General features: G+C 49.4%; 1 protein-coding gene across 1 annotated transcript in view; it reads right to left on the bottom strand.

Moving 5' to 3' along the window:
• LOC113819915 (uncharacterized) overlaps positions 1-7,996 on the bottom strand; it is a 38,964-nt gene extending 30,968 nt beyond the window's left edge. The window contains exon 1 of the mRNA XM_070113826.1: positions 7,558-7,996. Coding sequence (XP_069969927.1) covers positions 7,558-7,981 — 424 coding nt within the window. The 5' untranslated portion in view covers positions 7,982-7,996. The remainder of the gene's footprint in view (positions 1-7,557) is intronic.
• Positions 7,997-10,000: the final 2,004 nt, after the last annotated feature.

The raw sequence follows: 10,000 nt of genomic DNA, 5'->3' as shown, positions 1-10,000 counted from the left end.
ATCACCATCTATTCGGACACATGCAAACGAGCGCCTGCAAGACCGCGCGAGGAGGCGTCCACCTGCAGCGACGCTTGCATAATGCCAGGCCGCGACGACGATGCCCGGGGCGCGAAAACAAGGGAAACGGGAGAGCGAGAGGAGGCGACCGCGTCCTCCGTCGCCGCCGCATCCTCTGCCCTTTGAGAACATTATCTTGGGAAACTGAAAAAAGGAAGAGAGAGAAAAAAAAAGAAAAGATGAAGATATAAAGAATATGGCAGCGATGATAATCCTTACCGATATCATTGTTGTTAATATCATCTTTACAAGCAGTAGTAGGGGAATACCACTGCTAACATTGTCGTTATTAGTGGTAATGTGATGATATAACAATAACCAACAAAGAATATAAAGTCATAACAACAGCAGGAATGATAATTTAAAGAAAAAGAATGAGGACATAATATAAAAGCCATAATCATAACTGGTAGTAGTAGTGATGATGATGATGATGACAACAAAAACAATAAAACGTAAAGCAACAGCAACAACAATCATAGCAATAACATAATGGTAAAGATGAATGATGATGACAGCTTGAGTAACACCAACAAATACAACAACAAATCTCCCGATTCAAGTTCAAAGGAGCCCCACAAAGAATAATTAGGCACACAAACCAAAACTCCAGCAGTTCAAAGAAAGAAAGACAAAGGGCAGCATTTAAGATCCTTGTAAGCACCTGTTCAAGATTTGGAATGTCAGCCAAGGCGCTCCATCCCACAGTAATTCAATCCTGGAGGTTCATGTTCCTCGCCTGTGTCTACTATAACTCTCTTCGGTTTGGGATAAAAAAAAGAGTGGCATTAAATTAATCTGGAATTCGTGGCCTAGTAACAAGCGCGGCCAAAATCCGTTGGAGATTTCATATACATTCGAGCTAAAGATTAAAGATTTAAGAAAAAAAAAAAACAGAGGCAAGTGGTTTCAACATTTTCGTTCATTCTTGTGAAAAATCCAGAGGAATATTTGATTGCGTAGAGTCAGTTCAGTGCAGTCATAACGAAATCACTAAAGAATCTTACTACACTTTTTTGTGCGCGGGGATGGGGTGGGGGTGGGTGGGGGGGGGGTAGTCAGCTGTTTTAAGACCGCATGTGTTGCTTTACTAGGCATTCCATCCATACATAAGTCATTCACTAATTTGAAACCATGAACGGCATGTTATTACTAATATCTATTGGTGTGATATTGATACGGAAAATAAATCACGATTTTACGATAGTGAAATAGTTGTGGCAATCTGATAGTGACAGGCCCTGGCTTATGCATACTCACTCACATACACGTACACACATGAAAAACAACATGCATACATATACTGACACGGACACACACGCTCACTTAGTCACTAACCTTTCGCCCACACACATAAAGTTAAATACACACATAGAAAAAAAATACAAACAAAAACAGAAACACGATAAAAAAACAAAAAAACATGCATACACATATAGATACCGAAATACATACAATCTCTCTCTCGCTCTCTCTCTCTCTCTCTCTCTCTCTCTCTCTCTCTCTCTCTCTCTCTCCCTCTCTCCCTCTCTCCTCCCCTCCCTCCCCCTCCCCCCCCCTCCCTCCCTCCCTCCCTCCCTCTCTCTCTCCCTCCCCTCTCTCTCCCTTCCTCTCTCCCTCCCTCTCTTTCTCCCTCCCTCTTTCTCCTCCTCCCTCTTTCTCCCTCCCTCTTTCTCCCTCCCTCTTCTTCCCCTCCTCTTTCTTCTCCCTCCCTCTCTCTCCCTCCCCCTCTCTCTTCCTCCCTCTCTCTCCCTCCCTCCCTCTCTCTCTCCCCTCTCTCTCTCCATACACACACACACATGCACACACATAAGCACCACGCACACACAAAGGTCATGACATCACACGTTCACACACACGTTCTCTCACACACACCCTCTCTCTCTCTCTCTCTCTCTCTCTCTCTCTCTCTCCTTATCTATCTATCTCTCTGTCTCTCTCCCTCTCTCTCCCCCTCTCTCTCTCTCTGTCTCTCTCTCTCTCTGTCTCTCTCTCTCTCTCTCTCTCTCTCTGTCTCTCTCTCTCTCTCTCTCTCTCTCTCTCAATCTCTTTTCTTCCCTCTCTCTCTCTCTCACTCACTTTCTCTCTTTCTCCCAAGCTCTTTCTCTCTCTCCTGCTCTCTCTCTCTCAAGCTCTCTCTCTCTCCACCTCTCTCTCTCTCTCTCTCTCTCTCTATCTATCTCTCTATCTCTCTATCTCTCTCTCTCCCTCTCTCCCTCTCTCCCTCTCTTCCCTCTCTCCCCTCTCTCCCTCCCTCCCTCCTTTCCCCCTCTCTCTCTCTTTATACACACACACACACATACACACACATAAGCACACGCGCACACAAAGGTCATGAATACTCCTGTCATCACACGTTCACACACACGTTCTCTCAAACACATACAATCTCTCTCTCTCTCTCACATACACACACACACACTCACATTCTCTCTCGCTCTCTCTCTCTCTCTTTCTCTCTCTCCCTCTCCCTCTCTCTCATACACACAGACACACACACATACACACACATAAGCACACGCACACACAAAGGTCACGAATACTCCTGACATCACACAAACGCTGCCATGATATCACTTTACCCAGCGCCCCCTCCCCCCCTCCCTCCCCCGCATGACGAAGGGCTGACCTAATCCCAGTTGCTTTCCCTGAGGCCTTTGTTTTCGGGCTGCTTCCCCCCCCTCCCCCCACCCCCTTCTCGGCCCCGGGAGGAGAGGCCTAGGCAGTCCGACCCGGAACGTGTGGCGAACGTGTTTCGAGGCTCAGCGCGAGGATTGAGCGGTGATTTAGTCGACGCGGCCGCCGACGTCCCTCGCGTCGCGGTTGCCTCGCGTTGTGCAACTCATGCAGCGGACTCGTCCACGCAGCGGCCGCGGCGTCGACGAGCTAATAGGAAAAGTGAGGAAGAGCGAAGCAGCTGATTAGAGGCCTCTCTCTCCTCCGGCGTGGGTCTCTCGGTGACACCTAGGAGGCGGCGGTGCCTCGCCTCGGGGGACTGAACTCGCGTCCTCCTAAAAAATGCTAATTTCATAGAATGTAAACTGAACCCGTCTTCGTCGCGCTTCGTAATACTTCCAAGTCTTTCTTTAGGACGTGTGCATGATTCAATACAGAGCTTTATTATAGTCTTAGCGTCTTGACACAGGGCTCGCGCTGGGTCTGAGGAGGGGGGGGAGGGGGAAGGGAGGGGGATTGCTACACTTTATGGAGAAATTATCTTACCACATTTTTTCTCTCTTTTTTTCTTGCTTTTTTCATCCGCATTCTTCAGCTCGCCGTCACGCATGTGGCTGCGGTCCTCGTCACCCGACGCGGCCGTCCTTCGCGCCCTCGTCGCCCGCGCTCTTACCTCCGTCAGCGTCGTCGCCGACCGCGAATCGGCCGGCGGCGCCCGAGGCCCGTCCTGCCGATGCGAGCAAGAGGCGCTGCAGCCGCGCGACGCCGCCTCGTCACCGGGCGAGCGAGAGCGAGAAAGGCTGCTAGAATCATCTCCGTGACTTGGACTCCCAGCTGCTTCGTATCACGCATCGCTCCCTGGTTCTCTCTTTCGTCTCATTTCGTCTCCTCTCTCTACCTGCCATTCATTCGTTCCCGCGCCCTTTCATGCGCCTCTTTCGCTGCATCGCGTGCCTCGGGTGCCCTCCCTCGACGTCGGAGGCTCCGCGTCCCGCTTGCTGGGGTCGGACTCGAGTTTCGTGGGCGGTTCCCCTGCGCCGCTCGCCCCCGCTGTCCCACGCCTGGCGGGACCGAACGAACGCCAGAGAAACGCTCACGACCAACGGGTGTATTTAGATTCTAAGACGGCAATAGATCAGAAAAAAAAAACAAAGAGAGAGAGAGAGGAGGAGGAGAAAAAGGTTAGATAAATGGAACGAGTAGCTTTCTCGCCACCTCAGCTTGAGTGCGTAAGCGTATGTGCTCGGCGAGTGGGAGTGTGTGAGGCCAGGCCATTGGAACGCGGCCGCCAAGGTCACGGACTCGGCCCCGGCAGCCAGGAGACCCAGCGCCAAGAGAGGCCCTGCGCCGCCGCTTGCAACTTCTCAGCATCAGCCTCTTCTCCTGCTCCTGCTCCTCCTTGTTATTATTATCATTATTATTATTCTCCTTTTTCTTCTCATTCTCCTCCTCCTCCTTCTTCTTCTTCTTTTTCTTCTTTTACTTCTTCTTCTTCTCATTCTCCTTCTCCTTCTACTTCTTCTACTTCTCCTCCTTCTCCTTCTTCTTCTTCTTCTTCTTCTTCTTCTTCTACTTCTTCTTCTTCTTCTTCTTCTTCTTCTTCTTCTTCTTCTCCTCCTCCTCCTCCTCCTCGTCTATCCCTCTCCATCTCCTCCTCCCCCTCCTCTTTATCTTCATCATCATCATACTCCTCCTCCTCCTTTTGAGGCGACGTCCCCCCTCCCTCCCTTCCCCCTGACTCTATTTTTTTTCCTTTTTCTAATCCTTCTCCTTCTCTTTATTCCTTGATTCCCCCTCCTCTTTCCTTTCGCTTTACTGTCAGTTTACGAGAGCTGTCGTGTATCTTTTTTCAGAAAGTTTATCTTTACGTATATTTTTCTTTCTCCTTTCGTCCGTCTCTCTCACTAGCTTCATTTTTCCTTTTTCTTCTGCTACGTCAGCACGATTACCATTAGTGATATTTTTTATTATTTTTTTTTAAATTATTATTATGATTTTTCTATTATTATCATCATCATTATTTTCTATTATCCTTATTATTAGAATCACATTGTTATCATTATTATTATTTTATTGGTACTGTCAGTTTTATTGTCACTGTTATTGTCATTATCATTTTATCGTTATTATTACTGGTGGGATCCTTGGGAATTCTGCTGAAAAAAGTAATCCTCGCTCCCTTTTCACCCTTCTTTCATCCCTTCCCTCCCCTTTTTCTCTCTTTTCCCTCTCCCTCCCCTCCTCCCCAGATCCGCCCAACCCCACCCCTTTGAGCCCCCCACCTCTCTCCCCCTTTCCTCCTCCTTCCTCCCTTTTAAACCCCCCCCACCCCTCCTTCGCTCCCTTTCCCTCCCCTCTCTTCCCATCCCCTTCTCCCCCTTCGCCCCCCTTTTTTCCCTTCCCCTGACCCATCCCCTTTTCCCTTCGCCCTCCCTTCCCCTGACCCATCCCCTTTTCCTCTCTTGTCCTCCCCTTTCCCCTCTGTTTCCCCTTCCCATCTCCCCTTTTCTTAGAGCCTCCTCCCCAGCTCTGCACTGCAACAATGACAACAACAACAATAATGATAAAAACAGCGGCAACAACAATACTAATCGAAATAATAAAAGGGTTAGAATAAAGCATTCCGGAGTCGTGAAAGTGTACATGCGCAAGTGCGCGTTATTGCGTGTGTCTGTCATTCTGTAATATTCATCTTGCGAATTATCCTCCCATTTTATACCAAAATGAAATGACTTCAAGTCTGCATTCACATGGAACATAATTCCAGGCATGTATTACCTCTTTTTCCCTTAAAATGAGGATATAACTTTAAGTCCGCAGTCAGATGATGTTTAAGACGTAAATTGGAAGCGTAGCGTGCCAACGAACGAGCGAAACAAGTTGATATCTATCAGATAGATTATTGTTGTTATTGACATTCTTGTCGCTTTCTCTTCCCCCTCCCCCCGCTCGTCATCCCCACCCCTCCCTCTCCTTCTCTTCTTCTTCTTCACCCTCCCCCTCTTCTTCTTTTTCTTCTTCACCCTCGCCCTGTTCTTCTTCTTCTTCACCCTCCCCCTCTTCTTCTTCTTCTTCCTCCTTCTTTCCCCTCCCTCCCTCCCCCCTCCTCCTCCCCTCCTCCCTCCTCCTTCTCCCCCCCCCCCCTCCTCCTCCTCCCTCCTCCTCTCCCTCCTCCCCCTCTCCTCCTCCTACCCTTTCCTCCTCCTCCCCTCCCCTCCCCCTCCCTTCTCCCCCTCCCCCTCCCTTCTCCCCTCCCCTCCCCTGCCTGCTTGATCTCGCCGCCTCCTTCCCGGGCGCCCAAACCGATGATTCACGAGAACGAAAAATATTTACCGATTCGAACCAAAGTGCGGAGGACGGATGAAGGTGCGAACACTTTGTTCTTTTCCGCCTCCTTCCTTCTTTCTCTCTTGTTCTCTTCTTCTTACTCTTTTTCTCTTTCTCGCTTTCTCGCTCCCCTCTCTCTCTCTCTCTCTCTCTCTCACTTCCTCCCCCCTCTCTCTCTCTCTCCGTTCGCTCTGGCCCGTTTTCATTTTCCTTCCTCTCTCTCCCTTTCTTCCCCATCTCCGGATTCTCCTTTTCCTCTCTCTCTCTCTATTTCCCCCCCTTTCTTCCCTCCCTCCAGTTTCCTCTCTTCTCTCCCTCTCTCTTGCCCCTCTTTCCTCCCAGTCCCTTCCTTCCCTCGTACGTGTAGGAATGTATTCTTAGCTTACGAGATTAAACAGTACAACGAGACGTCAGTACTTCGCGACACACCGACTTGGCAACAACGCTCCACTTCGCCCCCCTCCCCCTCCCCCTCCCCCGCCTCAAAAGAAAAAAAAAGAGAATTAAAAAAAAAAAAAAAAAAAAAAAAGAAACCCGGCACGCAAAAAAAGCAAAAAAAGAGACATCTCCAGAGTACAGCCGTGTAAAAATATCAGGGGGCGCGGAGTTTAATGGAGGGAGAGAGGCACGTGTGGCGGTGCCGTGCCTCGCCCCAGCCTGCCACCGTACTGCTGTCGCTCATTATGATGTGAAGATTGTCTGTTGCGCGCACTTGGGGGCTCGGCTGGCCTGGGCGCTGGGCCTGGGTCTCGCTTTATTGAGGTCGGTCTGTTTGTCTGCATGTCGGGTTGTCTGTCTCTCCCGATCTGCAAATGCTCTTCTCTGCCTGTTTCGCTATCTCGCTCTTTCAGTCTGTCCATCTCTTTATTTATCTCCGCCTGTATCTTTATTTCTTTATCTATCTCCGTCTGTATCTTTATTTCTTTATCTATCTCCGTCTGTATCTTTATTTCTTTATCTATCTCCGTCTGTATCTTTATTTCTTTATCTATCTCCGTCTGTATCTTTATTTCTTTATCTATCTCCGCCTGTATCTTTATTTCTTCATCTATCTCCGTCTGTATCTTCATTTCTTTATCTCTCCATGTATATATTTCCATCTTAATCACTTCATAAAAACATCCCTTTGTTATGTGCTATTTTTACAGCGGTTGGTAGGTCAAGCTACGTCGGACGCATCGTTGACATTTCGTACATGAGTTCCTTTTTTTGTTTTCTTTTGCTTTTACGCCTTTGCAGAAGTTGCACTGTTCAGCCGCTGAATGGCTGGGATGTCGCTAAACCGTCCACGTTAAAGAAACTAGCAAATTCGCGCCTCGGGCCGCTTAGAGAACTTATTTTGAGCGCCGTCTCCCCTCGCCGTCGCTCCCCTCACAGACGGAGCGACAAAAAGTCCCCAGTCCTGCGCTCCCACGTCCGCCCTCGCCGCGAGGCCAGCGGCGCCGAGGCCCTTTCGCACACCAACTGAACCAGCTTTTGCCTGAGCAAGCCTACCTGCCACGAGGATGAACAGCAGCGGCAGCAGCGGAGGCTCCATCACGGCAGCACGAGACGCAGCTGCAGGGCGGGAAACAGCCGGCGGGCGACACTGGGCGCAAGCGTCCACTGAGCAACTGAGGACAGCGGCAGCGAAAGGGAGGTGGCAACACCAGCAGGCTACCGAGGATGCAGGACAACGCTGGACGAAAGTGCGCGAGTGTGCGTCCTGCGACGAGGCCGCGGCTTGTGCTGCAGGTGCTGCTCCGACGGCGTGTGAACGCGAATCGCGCCCCTCGCCTGGCGGTCGCGTGTCGCCCGCGATCGAGGGAAAGAGCGGAGAGGACGGCGTTCGGGTTTTCTCCTTCTTCCTCGCACTCTCTTCTTTGGCATTGTTTGGTACGACTGGGCGGGCGGGCGGGCGGGCGGGCGGGACACTCATCAGCGCCCCTTTCTGGAGTGCAACCCGCCCGCGTCGTAAAAAAGGAGCCTTTTTTGAAATACAAGAGTGTACTGTCACAACCGCAGTTCTGATTGGCCGGGGCGCGAGGGCGAGGGTTAAGAAGGCCAGCGACGCTCTTGAATTACCTTCTTATGTTACCGGTTAATAGATACCATTGTCCCATAACACGCTACAGCTGGGCAATGTGAGAAAAGGAATATATTCATCTCCTAGGGAGGAGTCGACGCCGTCTGACGTCACTCCGTCGGGCCCATCGCGCCTTGCCCCGGTGTGACGTCATGGCCTCTGACGTCACCGTGCAGTCAGGAGGACCATACAATCGCAGATGTGACTGAGGCGGAGGCTGGGAGGGCCATCCCAGGCCGGCGCTGCTGCGGGATGCATTGCCCTCGAGGCATCGCTTCATGCATCTTTACCTATCTGCTTAACTCGCTCTCTGTCTGTCCCTCTCTCTCTTTCGCTCTCTCTTTCATGCGTGTGTATTTATGTATATATATATGTATATATATATATATATATATATATATATATATATATATATATATATATATATATATATATATACATATATATATATATATATATACATATATGTGTGTGTGTGTGTGCATGTGTGTGCGTGTGTGTGTGTGCATGTGTGTGTGTGGGTGTGTGTGTGTATGTGTGTGTGTGTGTGTGTGTGTGTGTGTATGGGTAAGAGAGAGAAAGAGGGAGTGTGTGTGTTGTGTGTGCACCTATGATTGCATGAATGTGTGTTGTGTGTGTGTAAGAGAGAGAGAGATAAGGAGTGTGTGTATGTTTGTTTGTGTGTGTGTGTGTGTGTCTGTGTGTGTCTGCATATATAATGAGTGTGTATATGTGTGTGCACATGTACGTGTATGAGTGTATGAGAGAGAGAGAGAGTGAGTGAGTGGAAAGAGAGAGAGAAAGAGAGAGAGAGAGAGAGAGAGAGAGAGAGAGAGAGAGAGAGAGAGAGAGAGAGAGAGAGAGAGAGAGAGAGCGTGACAGAGAGAGCGTAGTTGTATTTGTTTGTTTGTTTATATGTGTGTGAGGGAGAGCGAGAATGATGGTGTGTGTGTGCGAGAGAGAGAGTGTGTATGTGCGTGTGCATATGTGTTTGTATGAGTGCGTGTGTGTGTGAGAGAGAGTGAGTGAAAGAGAGAGATAGTGTGTGTGTGTGTGTGAAGAGAGAGAGAGAGAGAGAAGAAGAAGAAGAAGAGAGAGAGAAGAGAGAAGAGAAAAGAGAGAGAAGAAGAGCACATATATATAGAAGAGAGAGAGAGAGAGAGAGAGAGAGTGAGTGAGAGAGATCATGAATGTGTATGAACGTATAGGTGTATGAGTGCGTGTGCCCTGACATCCGATACATAAAATATTCCCACATGAAGTAAACCAATTCCCGAGCCGCTGACACACGTACTGCGGAGAACATGCCTCCCACACGCCATCGTCACGGGCAGCGTCGAATCAGGCTCATCGTCGGGATCGAGGCAGCGTCGAATCAGGCTCCTCGTCGGGATCGAGGCAGCGATCTCGGCCCGGCGTTCGCTCGCTGGGAGGGGTGCTCGGGATCTGCCTCCTGTCTGTTTGTCTGTCTGTCCTTCTCCCTCCCTTGCTCTTTCTATTGCGTTCTCTCTCTCTCTCTGTCTCTGTCTCTCTCTCTCTCTCTCTCTCTCTCTCTCTGTCTCTGTTTCTCTCTCTCTCTGTCTCTCTCTCTGTCTCTCTCTCTCTCTCTCTCTCTCTCTCTCTCTCTCTCTCTCTCTCTCTCTCTCTCTCTTTCTATCTATCTATCTATCTCCCTCATTCTTTCGTTGAGATAAAAGTAAGTTGTCGTTTACTTATGCATGTTTAGTTATATGATTTGCGATAATCTACCGAAAGTGCCCTTTGAGCGGCCTCAGGAATCTCCGTCAGCCGACTTGGTTCACGCTGCGGTTTTGGGTAACAACGTACCTGAGAGAATAAGAAATTTAAGTTTCAAATTAAAACAATTCTCGT

The sequence above is a fragment of the Penaeus vannamei genome, chromosome 35, assembly GCF_042767895.1.
Source record: "Penaeus vannamei isolate JL-2024 chromosome 35, ASM4276789v1, whole genome shotgun sequence".
NCBI classification, from domain to species: domain Eukaryota; kingdom Metazoa; phylum Arthropoda; class Malacostraca; order Decapoda; family Penaeidae; genus Penaeus; species Penaeus vannamei.
The sequence above is the reverse complement of the archived record's forward strand: the minus strand, read 5'-3'. Positions and strand labels throughout refer to the sequence as shown.